Below are 23,217 nucleotides of genomic sequence, written 5' to 3' on the forward strand. Positions count from 1 at the left end.
GACACTGGAGGAACATACAGCTACAGTGGCCACACTGCCAGCACAGAAGCAATTAATTGTCAGGTTAATTTGAGACAGGAGACGGTAGTAGCATTTCAAGTCTGCCCAGGAGTGTCTCCCAAGGCTGAAAGCCACTCACTGGCCACTGCAGAGGAAACAGTCTGACAGGACCCTGGAGTCAGTGGAGAGGGGAAAAGAGAAAACCTGCAGATCAATAGTGTTTGGAGGCACCAGTATCATAGGAAAACTATATGTTACAAAGAGAATACGATATACCCCAGCACCAGGAACGGGTCAGAAAGACCGGGACAGGGCGGCATGTCTGCTGTCTTGGCAGAAATCAGACTGCACCCTGCGGTGCCACTTGAGCTGGGTTAGGTACCACTGCCTGTGTCGGGAGCAGACCCAGAGTACAAATAACATGAAGTAAAGGGTTTTTCAAGAAACTAAGAGCGGGTCTAATTCTGGGAATCCTGACGAGAGTCTCAGCTTTGAAGCGCAGGAGAAAATGGGACCCTGGTGCAAACTGCACCCCAAGAGAAACCACCTGGCCTCCACGGCGTTCTTCCTCCGCCGCCAGACACCTGAATAACCCAGGGGCTCCGTCTGGGCAGCCTCCGCGCCGCCGCCCGCAGCGAGAGGCCGGGGCCGGCGGCCGGGCGGGGCCGGGGGCCGCGGGCACTCGGGGCTCCCGCCGGGGCGCTGCGCTGCGGCTCCTGCGGCACAGCCCCCGGCCCTGCCTGCGGCGCCGCCGCCCCGCTTACCCCCGGCACGGCTGCCCGGCCCCGCCCGGAGGTGAGGCAGGACCCGGCGCTCCCCGCCCGGCGCCGCATGGGGGGAGTTTCTCCTCAGCGCGGGCAGGTGGGGCCGCTCCGCCGCCCGCCCCGCCTCAGCCCCGCGGGGCAGCGCGGGCACCGCGCGGTTCTCCCGGCTCGGCCGCTGCCCCTCGCCGGGAGCCGCCGCCAGCAGCAACAGGTCCGTGCCCGCGCCTCCCTCCGCCTGCCAGGCGAACAAAGGGGCTGAGCGCGGCCCCGCGCCCGCCCGGCCCCTCCGCCAGCCCGGCCCCTGCGCTTCAGCCATTTGCCTCGCCTGGCATCGCACCGCCGCTCCCACCCGCCTTCCCGGCCTCCCCCGCCGGCTCCCGCTGCCAGGCCGAGGCGCCGGGGTCGCTGCGCTGCTGGAGCTGCCCCGGAGCGGCGCGGGGCTCGTCGGCCGCCGCCGAAAGGTGAGCGGGGAGGCAGCGGGACGGGAGCGGGGCCGGGGTCGGGAGCTGCCGGGGAGGGCTGGTGCCGATGTCTGCCGGTATCTGTGGTAAGAACGGCGACGTGGAGGCACGGTAGCCGTGTGTGTGTGAGGGGGGTTGCTGGAGCACTGTCAGGTTTAATCTTGCTTTTTTTTCTCTTTCGTCTGCCCCCTTAATCCACCTACCCTGGGCAGCGGGGAGGCTGGGCATATCTATCCCCATATCCATTCTCCATATGTCGCAGAGGAGCCAACCCTGATGCCTGCGGTTTTGTTTTGTTTTTTTTTTTTTTTCCTTGCTGACCTATTAAAAATATAAATGACTCTTTACACTAATATTTAGGGATATGTAATAGCAGGAGATTGCTTCCCGCTATAAATTCTTCATGGCGTGCTACCCCATCCTTCTAAAAGCACATGCAAGCCCTGGATGTACGTACTCGTGCAGGATTTTGCAGGGTGGAAGATGCCTCAAAAAAACTTGCACTTAGTTTCATTAGGTAGGTTTTTATGTCTGGTGCTTTAAAGCAACAAAAAGCAGACTCCTGAACCCAAACTTACACATAGCACAGAAAATGATAGTATTAAATCCTATAGCCAACTTTTTTCACCCATCAAGAAAAGATAAAACCATCTAGAAATAATAATATTCTGTAAAGCTTTTCCACAACAATTAAACGGAACAACAGAAAACTAGAGCAAAAAGCTAGGACAAAAATTAGGGCAATAAAAAATAGAATACCAATAAAATAGAACAATCCTTCTGTATGATCTGAGAAGCAAAAGGGCTCCTCTGTTTTTCAGGGACTTAACCATCTGTCTCCCAAAAAGGAATTAAGTGGAATGTTTGTGGAAAATAATAATTAAATTGTCACTAGTATTGACAAAGCAATATTTCCTCCCCTGTTTAACTGTCTGGCCCATCCTACTTTTTCTGCATTCTCCTCTTCCCAGGGCCCATCACACAGCATTTATTCACTCTTTAATTAGGACATCCAGTGCATGCCAATGGGATCCTCTGGTCATCCACCAACAATCCACTGCTAATGGCACTGTCTGATGAGAACCTGCCAAGAGCTGAGGACTGGTCCCTTGCCTGCCCCAGCTCCTCTCTGCTCTGCAGGACTCCTGGCAGTGGTGCCACTGAAGTCAGTGGTGCCACTTAGAAGCTGGAGTTTGCAGGACTGCACCTTGATAATATCAAAAGACCGAAATCTGTAATAGCTTCCTTTCTTTTACGAATGCTGTGCTCACATCACTTTTCAATATAACAAATAGTCCAAAGAGATGGACAGACTTGAAATGTCAATAAATATTAGAGCACCATTATTTGGCAGGAACATTCAATGAAAGCCATTAACTGGCTTTACTGTAGTAAAACAGGATTACAGTATTTAGAGCTGGCCTAGGTTACCGTAGAGATGATGATGTGGTTAGATGACTGCATCCAGATCCTACTTACTAGGGGTTTCAGCATCCTGTAGTATCCTGTTGCAAGAGGATATTAGGGACAGCTGACAGCTAAAGAAGGATATAATAAACATGAAAGGAAATACTTAAATTTCTTTTAAAGTAGAATGAAACTTTTTTAAGATAGTTTTTTTTTCTTGGTGAGATCCTTTGTGGATTTTGCAGGGATTTTTCTCTTTATCCCTACTGACATTGTACAGCATTGCAGTTGGGAGCCTGTTCCTTTCCTCTGAACAGAAGCAGAGAAGTAATTTTATACCACTTCACATCCTTGAAAATACCCATTTTAAAAATAAGCTCATTTTCATTGTATTTTATCTCATTAGCCTTCTCAGGACATGATATTTTTATGTCTGGTGTTTTATTTTTCAGTGATATTGTCATCATCTATTGTTTCTGCTTCATGTTTGGTGTCAGTGTTGTTTTGTCAGTGAGCAGGCATGATTAGTTCCTTTCATTGAAGAAGAATTACTTTATAGCAGTTCAAAATTTGACAGCCAGTTTAACCTGATGTGTGACTGAGCTGTCACTGAGCAGGAAGAGACCCTGCTCTTTCCCTAGCCAGGGCCATACATTCCTGCCCAAATCCCTGTGCCAGAACTCTTCACCATGTGACAGCACAGTGAATGGATAGAGATTTTGCCTTCCTCCTGCAGTTAATTAAGCAAGCGTTCAGTTTACACTGCAGATGTTGGCATTACGAGTGGTGCTAGTCCTGTGAACAGTGTTACATCTGTGTGTAACTCTCTGCAGGATCAGGACCAATTGGTTGGCAATGCTGTACCCTTTTTTCATCCTAAAATGCTCCTTAGATGCTAACTGGCAGTTTTGGCTTTAGAAGGATTACAAGACTGGGTCAGTATTGTATATGGGGGATTGAGTGTTAGTGCAAAAAGAGTTGGCTGGATTTTTTGTTCTGCACTACACATTTGGTACTTCCCAGTTTCTTTCTTATACTGCATCAGCAAGGATGGCAGGAATTAATGATTGGCTAAGTCAGTTTATTTAATGCAAAACAAGCTGGAGAAAAAGTCCAGAGGTTCTACAGGTTTTGCACCGTGTGTCAGAAGGAGAAGAAGAAGGATGTGTCACATAAATGCTTTTCAGGTGTGATGTTTCAGAAGCTGCCATTGCTGTGCCTCTGGCTGAAACAGACAGGTTGACAGCCTTTTTTAACTCACTTGGAAACATGCCAGAAGCCGCAGTCCTTTCTATACAAATCAACATAGGTTGGTCAGGCAGCTCCCATGCTGTTGTCTGTCACAACATGATTTGCATTCACTGAAGTTATTTTACATTTACGCATTCATAGATTAGCACAAGCTGTTTGTTGTTTTTCTGGACACTGATTACTCCAGGAGTACTTAAGGAGCTAGATAAGTTTTGCATTTCAGCTTTGGATCTCTAATTGCTGGAAGACTCCTGGACTTCTGAATCATTTCGAACTATCAACCTGTCAGAGTTATAAAATAGTGTGGTTTTTTTCTTGGAAGCAGTTCTGCTATTTTCTCTTTTCCCCTCTCTTGTAAGTAGATTGAAAAAACAGGCCCTAAGGTCTGGAGATGAACTATTATTTCTGCAACCTGTATTTTAGGTGTTAGACAGTAAGAACTAAAAGCCAACCCTTTGCTATGGGAGTGGCATGTGAACAACAAATGTTCTGATTCCTTCAGTCAAAGACAAATCTGTTCATGGGAGAGTTTTTTCTCTTATCCTGTAGCTTTCTTTCATCTCTCCTTTTATTGCAACTCCCTGCATTGCTTTAGTTCAAAAAACAGCTACTGTAGACATTTGTCTGTGCAGTTGTGGTGGATTAACCCTGGCTGGATGCCTCGTCCTCACGAAAGCTGCTCTATTACTCCTCTCCTCAGCTGGACAGGGGAGAGAAAATAAAATGTAAGCCTCATTGGTCAAGATAAGAACAGTGAGCTATCACTCACCACTTACTGTTATGAGCAAAACAGAGTCGACTTAGGGAAATCAGAGCAGGATAATGAGAAATAAACCCAAATCTTAAAATCATCTTCCCACCATACTTCTCTTTTTCCAAGGCTTAAGTTTACACCTGAATTCTTTACCTTTCCCCCTCCCCCAGTGTTACAGGGGGACAGGGAGTGGGTATTGCGGTCAGTTCATCACATGTTGTCTCTGTTGCTCCTTCTTCCTCACAGTCTTCTCCTGCTCCAGCAAGGGGTCTCTCCCATGGGAGAAGGTTCTCCACAAAATTCTCCAGCATAAGTCCTTCCCATGGGCTGCTGTTCTTCACAAACTGCTTCAGCATGAGTCCCTCCCACTGGGCACAGTCCTTCAGGAACAGACTGCTCCAGCATGGGTCCTCTGTGGGGTCACAAGTTCTGCCAGCAGATCTGCTCCAGTGTGGGCTTCCCACAGGTTCACGGCATCCGCAGCATCCACCTGTTCCAGTGTGGGATCCTCCACAGCCTGCAGGTGGATCTCTGCTCCATCACTAACCTCCATGGGCTGCAGGGGCACAGCTGCGTCACCATGGGCTGCACCACGGGCTGCAGGGGAATCTGCTCCAGCGCATGGTGCACCTCCTCCCTCTCCTGCACTGACCTTGGTGTCTGCAGAGTTGTTTCTTTCACATATCCTCACTCCTGTCTTTGGCTGCAGTTTGCTCCTGTGCAGTAACTTTTTCTTCTCCTTAACTCTGTCATCCCAGAGGCACTACCAGTATCGCTGATGGGCTTGGCCTTGGCCAGTAGAGGGTCTCTCCTGGAGCCGGCTGGCACTGGCTCTATCAGACATGAGGAGGCTTCTGGCAGCTTCCCACAGAAGCCACCCCTGCAGCCCTCCCGCTGCCAAAACCTTGCCATGCAAACCCAGTACAACAGCGTAAGAAATCCAGATGCTCATGAAGTTAATGGGAATTTTTTCTTGACTGCAGTGGGGTTGGGATTTAAAGTGATGTCTGGCTTTATCAAAATTCTCTGTGAAACTTAGGTGGCAGTTTCTAGTTGCAGGCTACTATCACAAGCCTGACTCACTTCAAAGTCATGGAAGTGAGCAGTACACAAACATACTTCTTCAATATCAATTGATAATAGAGTTTTGAAGTTTGGTTTCCACAGTAGATGCAGAAACAGTAAATGTCATTTGAGTGTATTGTAGTGTGAGCTTTGGAGTTAGTCAGTGCCATGTGTCCCAAGAAATTCTACATTTTGATATAGAAGAATGAGGGCAAAGGCCGTTGATGTGCATTCATGTGGTAAATTCACTGCTGCTTCGTGTCCAGGATGAGGTCTATACCACTCATTCTCTGTGATAGAAGAGCTTTAAGACAGACAACAGAGTTGCAAGAATCTGTTAGTCTAACACCTGGACAGTATTTCTGCCAAGACATTTTGCAGCCTTACAGGAAATAAATACTTGGATTGTACCCCCAAAATCAGACAGCTTTTCACATGACAGTGGCTGAAAAGCCTCAGTATCTGCTTTGAGGTCAGAACCACAAACCAGGACCCCTGAATCTGAGCTTCTTCTCACACCTCCCAAATCATAACCATAAAACCAAAAGTCTCTGCCTTGCATTCTGATGCAAAAGTCTTACTTCTCACTCCAGGTCCTGACTGTACAGCTTTGTCCAGATTGCAGACTAATAAATGCAAGGATAACACTGTGACTGTTGAACATGATGCATATTTAACTGCATGCATTAACAACCCTTTATTTTGTAGCACTTGAAAATGACACGTTTGAATCATAGATTAGTCAGACATACTACAGTCTTTACTTCTACTCTGTGTCAGAAAGTCCAAAAGCAGATGGACAGTCCTCTGATCATCATCACCCTTCACGGTTGTGTTACCAGTCTGTATGTCTCTTCAGAAAAGAGCATGGATCATTTTGAGGAAAGAGAATTCCAAAGTGGTATTCAGGATGATCTGTCTGACACCTGCTTTTCAACCAAGGCCATTGGCCAAAACAGAGAAACTGAATAGATGTGAGATGAATGACCTGAGCAGAGCAACATTTTGACCGAATTCATCCAGAAGTTATTAGCTTGGTACAGAAGTAAAATTCTTTGGCCTGTTCTTGCAGGAATAAGATTTGATAACCAGGCAATCTTTTCTGTCCCTTAAATCTAGACACCTGTCTGCCTTGTTCAATGGAAAAAGCATTATAGTGGGAGATACTGAATTGCCCTAAATTCTTGATGTAAACGTTGAGCTTAGTCAGAGAAATCAGTGCAGCCAGAAAAGCTTTGCCTGAACACCCAGGCTCAGCATATGAAATTCACATTATAGTAAAAAATGCTATGCATCCAAGGCAGAAAGTGTCAGGCCACGAAAATAAAAGTATTTTAATAGAAACCTGTTTTATTTCTATCTCAGAATGGTCAGGAAATGTTAGTTTGTACTAATGTAAACAGCCTGCATTACATTCAATTTTCTCTTCTTTCCCTGTTCAGTTCCAATGGTTACATAAAGTAGTTTCATATTTTGTTAAGCCTTCAGTTGCATCATTGCTACTAAAAGCATTCCCATTGTTTGGTGAAATCTGGGCTGACAGCCTACAACTACTCCTGATCGTAAAGGCTTGCCACAAAAATACCTATGACTGCAGCATGCATTTCTGCTTTGAGATCAGCAATAGTGTTTTTCAATCCTAGCACAAGTCAGAATGGCTTAGATCTCCAGACAATATAGCTGAGCCCTAACCCACTAAAGGCAATGGGAAGAAGTATAGAAACTTCCCTTTTATCAGGGAACAGAACCCAGGATTCTTCTTCCTCACCCTCAGAAACACTTTTTTATTGTTTCTGTGAAAAGTAATACTGGTTTAGTCTGAAGGAGAGTAATCCTTCTTTCATGGACTTGATGGTTTGGGCACTTGGGGTTTTAGTCTTGTCAGGCAAAGGGGCAGTGACAAGTTTCCCATGGGGCTTGGTCGAACTCTAATTAATGTACAGAAAGGCAAAGTAGCAGCAAGAGTCAGTACTGCTATATTTTAAAGAAATTTAGGTTTATTTTGAAGAGGATTCTGGGTTAAGGCACCCAAAGCAAGAACTAAAGTCCCCTGATTGCACAAGCTAAGTACTTCATCACCTTTGATATTTTTCTACTGGCTAGCCCTTGGTAGCTCTCATGCGCTGATTTTTGAGGCTCCAAATCAGTTGGCATGTAATTGTACCCACCCATTGCATATGTGTACAGAACCTGTGTGTATGTTCCAGATTCCATTCCAGGAGCTGGTTACAGGTAGATCAGCAGTGCTGTACAGCTCAGACACACAGCATCGGTCTCTCCCCTTGCAGGAGAACTGGGGGGTGCATCCCACCCCCTGATCAGTTCTGTGTGGGAATATGGCCCTCTGTGTATCCACCTTGGCCTGATTTTCATGAAATAAATACAAGAAATCAGACTCCTGTGAGTAACCTAGTAGGTCACAATTATAGGCCCAACAGCAAAGTGTACCAGCAGCATTTCTGCCATGTCCGTGCAAGCTGATTCCTTTCCTCCTTTGAGATTAGGGCTGTCATACTGGAGGTTTTGCTCTGCTATCTGATCTGGCTGTCGTAGGTCTTACATCTTTGCTGCACTGCCAACTGCCAGATAAACCTGCCCTCAAAGTCAGCCTTTGCCATGTTTAGCACTGTGGCGGGTCTCTCCATACCTGAATCCCGTCCAAAGTCTGTGTAGAGACAATGTCTGCAGGAACCTGGAATTATTCTTGAAATCAAACCTACCTGCAGTGTAATTTTTAGTTGCAGCTAGAATGACTGCAAACCTGTAGTTTGAAGAAGTACGTGGGCAAAGAAACCATATATGATCTCCGAAAATGAGAAGGATGCCATTCACCATGTATCTAAAGGACCTCTGCCTTTGTAAGCATCACTTACTTAATTTGTCAATAAATCAGTGAAACTGTTCAGTTTCTAAAAGTAGGGCTTTTTTTTCTCTTAAGTACGAGATCCAGAGTTCGTCTGGGAAAAAAAGTTTTCCTTATTGCGTTCTCTAGAAGTTTTACTTTTTTTTCCTAGGCACAAGTCTCAGAAAAATGGGACTGTTTGCTTCCCTTTGAAGTCTGTTGTTACCTCTCACATTAGGTCTTTCTCAAGCACTATGGTGACATATTTTGGCAGATTTCTGGTGCTTTGGGCTCTTTAATCTGTATGTCGTTTCCATAATGATATAAAAAGCAAAATCCAGTTTTATCTTAAAGCAGGAATTTAATTTCCTCCAAACAAGTTGCCCCATCTTCTATGTTAAACGCAATACAGAGCAGGTGTGTTGGAAGAGTGCAGTACATTTATGGAGATCAAGTGCTCTTCTGGAATGCAAAACCAAGCCTGACTCTACTTTGATTTTCAAAAATCTGTCTAAACTATTTTGCTGGTTTGCTTGACTTGGCTTCTCAGTGGATATTCTCCTTCTGTATTAGTACCAACATTGCCAAAGTGTTCATAGGGACTTTGAATATGTTTGCAATTTGTTGACAATACAGTTTAATACTGAAAAGCATTTCTGCAGTCAACATTACCACATTACACACTAATGCTTAAATGATGCTTTTAATCATCACAAGCTGATGTTTTGCTTCCAAGTTAGTGCTCCTGGTGTATGGCAACTTCCAGAATTTAAGGTCAGAAAGGATTTCTAGATCTACTAGTCTCCTGTCAAATTTCATTAACCCTTGCGTTCCTTGAGCCCATCCTTCACTCTCCCAGTCAATTAATGTAAACTTTTAATTATCCACAATATGCTCTAGCAGTCTTTTTTTCCCCCTCAATAGTGTAAATCTGTTGCTTTGTTTACACTTACACTTGGTTTGTTTAGGGTTTCTTCACCAGCCTAAGAAAGCCTTCAGCATGCAGAATTTTCACCTACACTTGTACACACTCATCAAGTCACAGAGCAAACATACCAAGCCCTGAAGAAGTGTCAGCTCTGCATTTCTCAGGCTGATGAAGGCTTGCTGTACTAGTTCTCTAGTAGTTCTAGCTAGTTGCTACTAGCACAAGCCACCTTTTCTCCAAAGCCATGAACTGTGGCTGTTAGAGGGTGCCTATGCTAGGTATCACCTTTTTTCTTGGGAGCTGGCTCAAGACTGGATAAACTTCAGTTTATCACAGACATGACCACGTGCTCTCATATCTATAAGTGTAGCTGTGAGCCCATGTCGAGAATTAGCAGCAATTCTGCTTAAAAAGTTTTGTTGCATTCAGCATGTTGTTGCCATGCCATACTTACCTCCTGCATTAGTGAAAAAGACACCACATCAGCCCTGGAGTTTTTCTCAAAGGTATTGTAATCACTCAAAACTTCTTTCTGACTGTTCTGTTTTTTTGTTAGACTTTCTTTACTCTAAGGGATATTGGAGAGAACTTGCACTTAATCTTTGCTAGAGTTTGCTTTTGTAGGAGTGTTACTTCCTTTTTGCTGTGAGAACTCCTGAGGGACACTACTCCTCCCTAACTATTTCTGAAGAATCTAAACTGGAAAGAACTCAAAAAGATAGTTTCCTTTTTAGAGAATGTTTGTCTCTATGGATATCACTGTTAGGAAACCTTTTCTCTGGTCATGATGACTGTTTAGAACTTGCATATTTTTAGTTTGGATTTGTTAGCTATAATATCAATTTAATCAGGCTTTTGATAATATTTTTATTATGACTTACTTCCTCTCTCTTCCTCCGTGCCCAGACATACACAGCCTTTTCTTCCTCTGAGTTTCTGATGAGGAACTGCTGCCCACATGTTTCTTGTGTGGTCTGTAGTCATAAGCTGCAATTTTTAAATGTTTATTTTTCTTTGTGGTTGTATGAAAATGTTGTAGTAATGAGATTAAAAACATTCATACCTTTATTACATGGTGTGAGAGAATTACAGCACCTTGAGAGGTCAAAATTTGCATCCACACTTGAGTGTGAAGGCAATACTATAAAAGCCATATATATATCCAGCAGTCAGGAAAAGACACTAGGATTGTATCGTACCTAACTTTAGAAAAGGGAGAGAAAAAGAATTATTCTTCCTGCTGTTTTTCTTGAGGTGGTACATTGAAAGACAATTGTACTTTTTTCTTACAAACAGGAGATTAATCAAGTGGTTAAGAGTTTAAATCTGTAGTAGGATCCAAGCAGTGCAGGCCCTTTCAGAGAAATGGCATCTTTATGCTCCAGATGTTTTCCCCATCTACAAAGAGAACACTTTTTCCCTCCAAATTTCACCAATCTCCTCAATGAGCAGGAGTATAACAGATCATTTTTATAAGTATGCAAACCACTCTACACTTGACTGCCTACATTTCACCCTAGCCAGTTCTCCTTTTAAGTCATTGTTTAGTTTTTAAAATAAATATAAGGGATGTTTTTTCTCTTTTGATGATCCTGCCTCTTTGGGGGCCTTAATCATCTCAATCAGATGACGCCCCTATCCCAAGGGACTTCTCTACTGAAGTAAATTTTGGCAGTCCAAGTTTTTACAAGAGCATTTTTTCTGGACTAAAGTGCAGCAGAATGGCATTCTGTCATTTCTGAATTGGTAAGTCTCCTGGGGAGGATAGCCTGCTTATGTAAATTAGAGTTGCTTATGATAGGGAAAGCACTGCTTTTATTTACGAGACTTGAGTCAGAGCTGTTTCCATTTGTGAACTGGAGAGCAGTAACCCAATTGCTCCCACATGCACGTATTCCCCAGAGAAAGTGGGTCTTGCTAAAGGAGGTGGTTTGGATCAAAGGCTGTTGGCACTGCACAAAAAAAATAAAGAGAGAACAATTCAATACAAGCATTTAATTGGATTTTATCAGAAGGACTGCCAGATGAATGCAATGCCAGGAAACTTTACCTGCAGCTCTTCACTACAGTTTCTCTGTCAGAAAAACTCTGCCTTCTTATCTATGCTGTTACTTGAGCAATGTCTCACAGCATTTGAGGTTGGGGCCACACATTCAGGATATTGTGTGTCATTGCCAAGTCTGTAAATACAGTTCATGTTTGTTGGCAGCTCCTCTGTCCATTAACATTACATCATCCCTAGACCAAGCCCATGATAATGAAAACATTTTCAGACCAAGTAATTCAGCTTCTGACTTAAAAGTCCCCAGTATAAAAGGTGATCTCAGTCCATAGGTACCATGTACTCTCAGTAGCTTGCTTCCTTTTCCAGTACCTATCCTGTTTGTGAGTTTTGAAAAAAAATGCTAAAATAAGTTTAAGCCAAATGAGATCATTGGGTGGTCAGATTCTTCTGAATCATCACAGCTATCAAGTATCTTCTGCAATTCTGTACTTCTTTAATGTTCTCTGTTGCCAGAACTGCAGTACAGCTCTTTGATCACTGTAGATAAGAACAGAGAAGGAGTTCAGTATTGTATTTCCATCAGGCCCTTTCAGCATCTTCCTGTTTCATACTAAATCCATGACCTTTTAACTCAGATCAGTCATGTTGCTCAATAATGGAAAGGTTCCACAACCTCTCTGAATTGTTTTTTCAGCTTTATCTTTGTATAATTCTTGTATTTTGTTTCCAGCTAGACAGAGATGCTGAGATTGCTGTCGTGGTCATTTCTCTTGTTGGCAAAATCCTCCAAACCCTCTTTCAGCTTTTCTAAGTTTTCAGCTGGAAGCGCCCACTTTTAAAATGCTGCTGTTACGGTCTGAAAGTCTCCAATACCCAGAAATCAAACCTCAGCATTGATTCAGTCTAACTGAATGTGATCAAATGTAGTAGAAAGCCCTTCACCAGGCAAGTGCACAAAATAAAAAGCCATGAGGGAAGACTGATATTATCATTTAAATAAAGTTTGCATTGCAGGTATGGGCTTCTAGATTTCCTGTCTGTGTCAGGGGTTTCCAGACAATGTCACTTTGCAGTTACGCTTTCAGTAAAAAAAAATATTAAAAAGTTAGATCTCCCTAATGCTAATTTAACAGGGTAAATGAATCATGTCTGCTGAAAGGAAGCCACAATGCATATTTTATATAGAAATGAGTGTTCCTTGAGGACTGTGAAAAAACTGACAAAGGGGATTTAAATGGAAATTAATAACCGCCTTAAAAATAGAATCAGGGCTGCAGATACTTACTAAATTATATTAAGTACATTTGGAAAATTTTTATGCATTGCTCATCAAAACTTTAACCAAGTCTGGAAAATTCATAAACAAACATGAGGCAAACAAATGGCACTTCATTAAATTCTAAAAACTGTGTTCGTGAAATGAGGGTAGAACTGGGTGGTGATTGTGCTGACAGGGACTAACTTACTTACAGCCATGCCCTCCCTGTATCCTGCCTTTTCCCACAAGAGACTTCATGTTCTAATTATCTGTTGTGATTTTTTCCCCTTGCTTCTACTTTTTATTGACAGAAGCTATAAATCTTTGAATAAAGACATGAAGCAATCTTTATGAAGTCTGATTTATGCCTTGCTAATGCATTACAGCTACATATGCTGCTGCACAAATGTGAGATTGCTCTTGTCCCAAAAACAGAAAAAGTACTTCCGTATGTTTTGTAAACAATTAGAATTATTAGCATACTCAGGGTGTCAAGATACTCTAGATATATTATTAAAAGAAACATAACTTTATTACTCTTAAACTTCTGACTAAACAGAGGCTATATCGATTTTTAAAATAATTATCTTCTTACACTTTCTTTTAAACAGGGGGAATGCATATGAGGAGCACTGATATGAAGAAAACTTCCCGAAGGTCATGCAAAGGCAAACTTGGCTAGTGGGGAATCGCCTTCCAGAATAGACTGCAGCCTCAGCCTTCCTCTGAAATTGTTGCACAAGGTGAATGCATTGTGATAGTACTCCTAAGTGTCTGCCGTTAAAGGAGGTTTTTGCTCATCACCCAGCGCAGTGTAGGGACCAGTTGTCATGAAAAGGAATGAGTGCCTGCAAACTGCTTAAAATTTTTGCAGAGCAACGGGAAAACCGGAATTGCTTTTCAGGCTGTTGAGGTGCTCATCGGGGCGATCCCCGGTCCCACCAGAAGAGCTCAGGTTTTCGGGGGCTGAGCTAGCCCAGTTAGCCGAGGGCAGCGGGAGGCGGCTGAGCCGCAGGGTGGATCCCCCAGGGAAAGGAGAAGGGGAGGTTTAGCCCCGGAAACCAGAGACGGCCCCGCCTGCGGGAGCGGCGGCTCCGCATACTAATCCTGAGAAGCGGCGGGGAAAGCAGCCGCGGGGGAGCGGAGGAAGGCGCGGATGCTGAGCTCTGTTGGTCTGTCCCGCAGGTGATGGCCGCGCCGCGGCGGCCGGCAGCGCTCCGCACGGACCAGGCGCGGCGGCGGCGCAGGTAGCGCGGCTCCATGGAGGGCAGCGGCGCGGCCCCGGAGGAGGAGGAGAGCGGGGCCGCGAACGGCGCTCCCCCGCCGCCGCCGCCGCCGCCCACGCCGGCCGCCCCCTGCGGCTTCAGCTCCTCCCTCTGCTTCAGCGCCGCCGCTGCCGAGCCGCAGCAGCCCGCGGCCGGCGGCCGGGTGGTGCAGAGCCAGTGGGAGATCAACAACGCCGCCTGCCAGCCGGAGGAGGAGGATGAGGAGGTGGTGGGGCCGCGGGACCGGCCGCCGGAGGAGCCCGACCTGGTGATCGAGGTGTCGGGCCGCCGCATTCGGGCGCACAAGTCGGTGTTGGCGGCCAAGAGTGACTATTTTCGTGCCCGCGCCTCACGGGACGTCCTGCGGGTGAAGGGGGTGAGCTACGGGGCGCTGCGGCTGCTCATTGACTACGTGTACACGGCCCGCATGGGCGAGGTGCGGCACGACAACCTGGCGGAGGTGGTGAGCGGAGCCCGCGTCCTCCAGATGCCGTGTGCCCTGCACTGTGCCGCCGAGGCCATGCGCGCCCAGCTCTGCCTCGGCAACTGCTACCAGCTCCTCTGCCTGGCCAAGAAGCAGCGGCTGGCGGAGCTGCGGGAGGCTGCCTATCGCTTCATGAGTGACCATTACCTGGAGGTGCTGCGGGAGCCCAGCGTTTACGGCCGCCTCAGTGGCACTGAGCGGGACCTCATCTTGCAGCGGCGCATGGATGCTGGCCGGCCCTGCTTGCTGGTGGCCGAGGTCAGCGACGCCTTCGAGCGGCCGGGTGGTGGCAGCCGGCCACAGAGCCGCGAGAGCAGTCGGCCACAGAGTCCCTCCTCCGTGGTGTCTCTGGAAGAGAGTGGCTCCCTCATTCACTGCTACCAGGAGACCAGTGGCGAGTGGAGGGTGCTGACGCGCCTGCCCGAGGAGGCCAATGCCAAGGGCTGCGCCATGTGCGTCCTCCACAACTACCTCTTCCTAGCAGGGGGCATTGTGACAGGGCCGGTGGGCAGCGAACCCAGGGCCCGCCTTTCCGACAAGGTCTTCTGCTATAACCCCCTGACCGACACCTGGAGCCAGGTGCGGCCGCTGGCTCAGCCCCGCTCGCAGCTCAAGCTGCTGGCCCTGGATGGTTACCTCTATGCTGTGGGGGGCGAGTGCCTCTTCACTGTGGAAAGGTACGACCCACGGGCTGACCGCTGGAGCCCTGTGGCTCCTCTGCCCAAGGGTGCCTTTGCTGTGGCTCACGAGGCCACCACTTGCAACGGGGAGATCTATGTGTCAGGAGGCTCCCTCTTCTACCGCCTACTCAAATATGACCCTAAGCGTGACGAGTGGCAGGAGTGCCCTTACAACAGCAGCCGCCGGCGCTCTGCTGACATGGTGGCCTTCAAGAGCTTCATCTACCGCTTTGATGTGAGCAGTGGCCGTGGTGGGGAGCAGGGCCCAGGTGGCGGGACTGGCGGTGGTGTTGAAGTTTTCCGGTACAACACGGTGGCCAAGTGCTGGAGCCAGTGCGCCAGCCTGCGGCCCAGCGGTGGCCCCATCCAGCCCTTCCGCTGTGCCCCCTTGGGCAGCACCATCTACTGCGTCAACCGGACCGGCACCCTTCGCTTCAGCCTAGCCCAGGACGGTGAGGTGGAAGCAGATGGTGGGCTCAAGGGCACCTTTGACGGGGAGCTTCTTAAAGCTCCCTTGGATGCCAAGGGTGTCCTCCTACCCTTTGTGCTTACCCTGCCCGAGAGGCTGGACAAAACAGGGGACCAGGAGGGCTCCCTCCCACTGTAAGGTGGCCAGCCTGGCTCTGGCTTGCTGAGGGGGGGAGCTGGGTTGCAGATCCACAAACTCCTGTCTACGGAGGGGACCCATTCTGTTGTGTCTGCTGAGAAAAGGGACTTCTCCTTTTGTCCTCTCTGCTCTCAAGATGTTGAGCTGGTTGTAACCCATTTGTAACTCTTCTCATATTTGCTGTGCTTTGTGTGAAAAGCCAAGCACACAAAAGTAAAAGCTGCTATAAAGGATAATCTCTGGATTATGTTTGTGCCAATCCCCAATCTGAGAAAAACTTTTTTACACCTGGATTTCTAAAATATTCTCGACAGCAGTGTCATAATGGGATGTTAATTTTGGTTTGTGTTTGCAATCTGGGCTGGAGCCTTTTCTGTTATTTGTGTTTTTTTCCCTCTGGGATGATACTGAGGGATAAACACTGCTGGCAACATAATTTAGCTGCATTTGTTTTTATGTTAAACCAACTATTTCCTGTGTTTAAAAAATATAGGAAGAACATCTCCATCACAGCCTTTCATTTCTGGTGCAATAGATGGTTTAGGGAAGCTGTGGCACTGTATTGGTCCCAGGAATTTCAACCACAGATGATTTAACAGATACCAAACTTAATGTTTTAAGTAACACAAATGTGTGCCACATGTTTTACTTGGAATGCAAAGAAAAAGAAAAAAAAAGAACAAGTCAAGTTACCTTTTTAAAATGTGGCGTTTTATAGTAGATATGAGATGTTGATGTGTTCTTTATTTGAAAAAGGCAGTGGTTTCTGTATGAAAAGACATTGTTTTATTACTTTTTTTTGATCAGAGATTTTAAATTATAACAAAAATGAACTGAAGCTGTTCAGACTACAACCGGTTGACATGACCATGTATGCCACTAGAGTTGGGGAAAAACTTTGTATTTCATATGCTCTTTAACTGCAGGTCAAGGAAGGCTAACCTAAACCAACCTGTGGCAAAAGGCCTTTCCCACGTGTTTCAAGACCATCAGAAGGGGCCATGGAAAATAGGAATGTGCTACACATGTTGATTATATTGTGCACTAGCATGATGTTACTTCTTGAGAGACTGCTTTATTTATTTTGAACTAATGATTGCTGTAATCAATAAGTCCTTGTTAATTGCAGTACATGCTGATAACGTACACTGTCATTGTGATTCTAAACTGCCCAAGAGAGCTGTTTTTGGGGCAGCATCCAAATGAGGCAAAATCATACAAAACTTCTTCCTGCCTGTGGAAAGTTGGAGCATACTTTTTGTCATGTTACTCAGAACTGGAAAAACGTAGAGTGTCTACACTGACAGACTATATTGAAAAGGGCACATACATTTATTTTATACATTTTATATTTAAAAAAATCAATAGGCAAGGCAAATGTTTTAGCTTTATGGTAAATCACTGAGAAACCTTTTCTGAAAAAAGAACCTGTGGTTTTGCTGGTACATTGCTGTATATTCAGCGTGGAACTGGCATGGACTGTGGTAGAGAATTGTTTATACTCAAAGCTCTAGTATAGATTCATATTTTAGAAAGACATAGGGCCCTTACATCAAAAAAAGCAGATCTTTTTATGTTTTATTAAGATGTTTTTGTTAAACAGGACTTTAGCATTCTTATACATAATCGCTAGTTCCAAAGGAAGGCAGCAGGCTCTGTCCTAAGAGACACCATCTTTACAAAAGAGAATAGTGAACTTCATAGGTATTTTTTTCCTTGCCTTTAATGTTTGGGGTTTTTTTCTCTTATCGTTGTTGCACGGGGTTTTAATGCAGCTGATCTCGATAGCCATTCTATAGAAAACAGTGGTCCAGTCCTAGAAGTTTGTAGCCAAGTGAGCAGCCTGTTCCCTAGTGAGCTAATTAAAGCATCAGCCAGGCAGGAGCTGTAGGCCTGCGGAGTGTGACATTTATCTTAGCCTCAGTACAGGTTGGTGCAGTGGAATTTAACATCCTTCACAGAATATTTGATTTAATTCTCAGACGAGAATCCTTGGAAATGTTGACTCTAAATTAAATTACAGTGTTGTAGCTTGAGGAGGAAAGAAATTACATGTTTGCTTTCAGCATTATTTTTATGTTAACTGCAGAAAGTATTTCAAGCTGTGTAGTGCAACACTTAGGTGCATACTTAAACTAGAGACGTAAGTGTTAGGCCAGATTTTGAAATAGTAGAGTCACCAGGAACACACACACACAAGGAAACGCTGTGTTATCTTTCAATAATACAACATGATTTCATAGTTCAAAGACTTAGGTAGTATAGTTCTTGCACTACAGTTCTTACACTTGATACAGTGAGGTATCAAGCCAGCTTTTGCATTCCTATTCATTAAGCATTAATTAAGCACTTTCATTCCTGCTAATGCATGAAAATGCTTTTAAATTAGTTTTAGGAAGTTTCCATGATTTAAGATCTGAAAATAATTCACAAACTTTTGGGATAGAATGAATGATATCCTTTCTTCCAATATTTATTGCTGTACACGATGAAGAAATACATTTGGAAGTAAGTTCTACCGTAATAAGCATTCAGCAAACCTGCAGTGGTTTGTATTTTTGCTAGGTCCTATTTTTAAAAAAGGTTGAATCAACTGCTTACCTGCTTTCACTGTTTACATAGTGTCAGTGGGGCAGAGTATGGGCTTCATTAGTAGCTGTCTATCAAACCTGTTTCCTTTGTACACTGCATAGTTACAGCCTGATGATTAACAGCAGAGGCATGTTTCTAGCCAAATTTCCTACTCTGTGGCCTCTGTTTCCTCCCTGGTAGGCCTGAGGCAGGTTTGCTGAGAATTGTTTTCTCCCCCAGTTATATATTCACAAAAAAAAAAACCAACCTGTAACAAACTTGGGTACTAAAACCAGAATTCAGATAGTCTTCAGGCATTTCAAGACTGAAATTGTCATTCCAGAACCCTACAGTTTTACTTAAACCTAGCAACAACTGTCTCTTTGACATGTGGAGCTGCTGAGCAGTTCCACACCTACCTACCAAGTGGGATATCCAGAAGCCACTGATGTAATAGGGTTTAATTTAGGTGCAAACTAAAGGGCCAGGCCACCCTCAAGTTGTGTTTGCATATGTTTTGCTTTTAAAACAGCCATTTTATCTAGAGTAGCCTGAAGTCTACCATATTTGCATGGGAACATGGAGATCTGTGTGTGCTTTCTTAGCTTGCAAGCATTCAGTCCACATTTCCCACCCTCTGATTGGCAGTGGACTAAAGGACCTGTTGGAGCTAGTCCCTGATCTCTAAATATGTGTGCATTTTGCATTGTATGTTAATTCGCTATAAGTCTCACAAATCATCAAGGTAGTCATCCTCACTGAGTGACCTGAGTCTAGCTAGAGACATAGTCTGCCCCGCTGTCTTTCTTCCCCCTGAATCTTACAGTCCTCCCATTTTAATGGGACACACAGGAGATAGTTGCCCTTATTTTTCAGGAAATAATGTTTCCTCCCTAGACTACTCCTATTTTCAAGGTCATCTGCTAGAGAATTCAGGCTTGAATTCCCTTAAGCTGAGTAAGGACTGAACTGAGGCCTTGCACTTTGTGTGTGTGTATGTGTTTGTTCTCAAATCTCGATGGCTGTTCAGGAGAACTACATTGGGACCACCTTCTGCAGCTCTTTCTCATGGGTGAGCTTCATGCAAATCCTCCAAAAGCACACACAGGCTCCTGTATATTGAGTTCCGAGTAGATTCCAGGCCCCATCTCTTGGATGGGTAATTCAGCATAGGTTTAGTACAAGTTGTTACAATCAGGCAAGTTTTCTTTGCAAAGCTTTTGCAGACGGGCACTGTATTTTGGGTTACCAGTCTGAGGTGAGGTGCTCCGTGCACTGTACTGGGAGGCCAAACAGATAATTTGGATTCTTGTCAGCGGTGCCACCTTAGTAAAGAGGCATTGCAGTACCTAACAATGAAATGCCTAAAGCCTTTATTGTATCTAAAACTAAATCCTGACTTTCATAAAGAAGTGCTAATAATAGATGAAACTTTACTGTTTCTATCTATTAACTGGTTCCGTAAAATAGAAATTAATTGCAGCAAAAGCACGTGTACAGATTCTGTTTACACTCGAAACTAAGTCCAAAAAATAATTTGCAAAAGATTAACCCTGTTTGATCAAAACCGGCACTGTTACGCAACATGGGGAGGATGTTAGTCATACCTTAGTAATGACTGAAATTGTGCAGTCGCTGATGTAAATTCTGTCCACAAAAAGTTTATTTGTAAATAAATACCTGGTAAAATTTAAAGTGGTAAAAGAATAAATTACTCACATGAAAGCCGTGCCTCTCCTGTGCTGTTTGATTGGCTCTTAGAGTGCTGTATCCCAATTACCACTATTGATGAGTGGCTTTTGCTTTTCCTGATTTACAGCATGTATTCCATTGACTGCTCCATAGATGTGTTAACCTTCATTATCACAAAGTTTAACAGTGGTGCTGGTGCTTTGTGTCTGGACTGATATGTAGTGTTTTCTGCTTGAATGAATCCAGATCTAGACAGAATCCTATCTTTGGGAATTTTTTTTTTCCCAGTAGCATTGCTCCTGGGAAACTTAAGAAAACACAAGAAGGGGGAATGGTGGTAATGTTGAGCAGTTGTAGGAAAAAAGCATTTTATTAATTTCTCTTTTTTCTGCTGTTACTTCGCACACCAATTTGGTGCTAGATTAACAGAACAGCTCTCTTTGGCTATTACCAGTAATAGTCTGAGTACTATTGCAGCAAAGTATGTTTTTGCCTGTTTGCTGCCTCAACTCCTACCCTGAGATAATGTAGTGCAAGTTTGTAATAGTTCCATGCATTTACTAGGTTACTAGAACTATTCTGACTTTATATTACTGCTACTAAAAGCAGAGATTGACACACAAACGTAGTAAAATTGTGTGCTCAGAATATGTAATCGCACTTCATTTGTTTTGGCCTACTGCGTGCTGAGAGCTGCTGGAATGAACCCACTGGTATTAGGAATCAGCAGGAGTGCTGGTTTTGGCTGGGGTCAAGTTAATTTTATTCACAGTAGCTGGTATGGGGCTGTATTTTGGATTTGTGCTGAAAACAGTGCTGATAATACAGATCGTTTCATTGTTGCTGAGCAGGGTTTAAACAGAGCCAAAGCCTTTTCTGCTCCTCACCCTACCCCACCAGCGAGGAGGCTGGTGTACACAAGGGCTTTGGAGAGGACACATCTGGGACAGCTGACCCCAACTGATCACAGGGGTAATGCAGACCATTTGTTTTCATGCTCAGCATATAAAGTTGGGGAAAGAAAAAGGAAGGGTGGATATCTGGAGTGACGGTGTTTGTCTTCCTAAGTCATCTCTGTGTGTGCTGGAGCACTGCTTTCTTGAGGATGGCTGAACACCTGCCCTGCCCATAGGAAGCAGTGTAAAAATTCCTTGTTCTGCTGGTGCAGATTTTGCTTTGGTTATTAAACTCTCTTTTTTTTCAACCCAGGAGTTTTCTCACTTTCCCCCTTCTGATTCTCTCCCCCAAATCACTGGGAGGAGTGAGTGGGGCTGAGCCCCTGGCCAGGGTTAAACTACATCAACAGCTATTTTGGAGACTAACTTTCATAAATTACTCAAAGGAAATAAATGGGAGTTAGGGAGAGAAGGGAAGAGATGAATTCGGAGTCAAAAGTACCTACTTTATATCTGGTTGAAACAAATAGCAGGGGAGGGAAACCCGAGTTGGTACTTGAGACAGTGATGACTATAGGGACAGGATTTTTTCAAATATTTCTTAAACAGGGTAAGTTTTTACCAACTATATTGTTAGTCTTACTGTTTTGCACCTGCAATCCTTCTCAAACCATCACAGTGTTTAATAAGCTACCTTTTGCAGGAGTCTCTTGCTTTGCTTTTAAGTCTTAGTGGATAAACCCTGGACAAATTTGTGAAATCATGAAATAACAATGTCGATGCTGCCACTTTCAACAGATTAACTAATGCAAATTCTTTAGACACTGTTCACAGTTCAAGTGAATTATATGTGTAACTGATGTATTAGTAGTTTCATTTTTGAAGCATATATAGGTAAAGCTTTTTATGTACTCCAACTTACGTTGTAATGAAATAAATACTTTAAAAAAAAAGCTTATGCTCCCCCTTAGGGATTTCTGGGTAATTGTTTTTTCTTTGTTATCCATCCAATCGGTAAATGGTATTATAAAGCAAAGACGAAATTACATAAATCATCACACAGGTAAATATTTAAGAAATGTTTCTAAGGCTAAGCAAAAAAATTGAATATTTTCATTTCACAGTGCCCTGAGTGTTTGGACCTTGAAATATTTTGCAGTGAAAGCATTTTCCAAAGCGCAGATTAGCATATACTCCAGTTAACTTTTATTTCCCTTTTTTTTTTTGGTCTTGTCAGTATGTTAAAGTGCATTATTCATTTATTAAAGTTACATGTAGGTTTTTTCAGGATACTCTCCTGTATTAGGTCACACATGTCAGAGTTTTGGCTGGAGTAGATTTACAGTGTAAGTAAAAGCAGAATCAAACACAATTTAAATTCCCTACTTCATCTTTTACTTATTTTCTTGACAGATGCTTCGCTTGACATGAGGTCATATGACCTGTTTGAAAACTCCAAGATCCATAGACTATGTGGGGCTGGACTTGCTGTCATTTCTGTTACTTCCTTATTTGTTGCAACATGCAAGCTTTCTTATATTTTCTTAAGCAGGGCCAAATTTTGCTGCTGATTAAACCACGGTAAATCTGGAATAGCTCAACCGAACATAGATTACCAGAACTTTTTTTTCCATTCATCCCCAGACTTTTGCATCTATTATAAAATCACTGGGGACCTCGTTGGAAAACAAAAAGAAAAGCTCTACTTGAATAAGACTCGAGCAGTCAGTCACTTGAATGTGTTTTGGAGGTTTTTTCTTCACTAGAATATAAATTCTTTAACTCTTTAATTTCTCTCTGTGTTGTGAACTACACATCGAGAAGTTTAGTGGCAATGAAGTTTTATCTCAAGTACATACTCCTGCTTGATTCATTGAACATTTTGCACTTATATCGTTCAGGATGCTTAGGCCCCAGGCTCAAGCTTCAGGTGTAGTCTGGTAAATTATGTGGCTGGGTCAAATAACCTGTGCCATGACTAATTTTCCAGTTCTGAAATGCTAAACCAAACAATAGTAGCACAAAGGACTTGGATTTCAAAGGCCTCTCAGTTTGGGCGCACAAAATCCCCTGTTGTTATCTGGTTTTAGGTATAACACATCACTTGTGTCCATGTATTCAAAACTCACAATAAGTTTTCATATAGAAACATCTGCAGGCAGATGGTGTTGACCTGTATTCCCTTGAAGGCAGAGAAGTCTTGCTGGAAAGAAAATCTTCAGTTGCTGCACTGTGCAAAGAGGGAAGTCACGTACTGTTACAGTGTGGATACTGTAACACGATGTAT

At 44.2% G+C, this 23,217-nt stretch overlaps 1 protein-coding gene across 1 annotated transcript; it reads left to right on the top strand.

Moving 5' to 3' along the window:
- Nucleotides 1–849: 849 nt before the first annotated feature.
- KBTBD11 (kelch repeat and BTB domain containing 11) lies at nucleotides 850–21,904 on the top strand. The gene is made up of 3 exons (XM_048297153.1): nucleotides 850–1,225; nucleotides 13,347–13,478; nucleotides 13,921–21,904. Exon 3 carries the CDS (start codon nucleotides 13,996–13,998, stop codon nucleotides 15,769–15,771), a length of 1,776 nt encoding a protein of 591 aa, XP_048153110.1. The 5' UTR covers nucleotides 850–1,225; nucleotides 13,347–13,478; nucleotides 13,921–13,995; the 3' UTR covers nucleotides 15,772–21,904.
- The last annotated feature ends 1,313 nt before the right edge of the window (nucleotides 21,905–23,217 follow it).

This window comes from Corvus hawaiiensis, chromosome 3, assembly GCF_020740725.1.
Source record: "Corvus hawaiiensis isolate bCorHaw1 chromosome 3, bCorHaw1.pri.cur, whole genome shotgun sequence".
In the NCBI taxonomy this organism is placed as follows: domain Eukaryota; kingdom Metazoa; phylum Chordata; class Aves; order Passeriformes; family Corvidae; genus Corvus; species Corvus hawaiiensis.

Bases quoted from the DNA above. Each gene is read 5' to 3' on its own strand.
- KBTBD11 (XM_048297153.1), top strand. From the start codon at position 13,996: ATGGAGGGCAGCGGCGCGGCCCCGGAGGAGGAGGAGAGCGGGGCCGCG.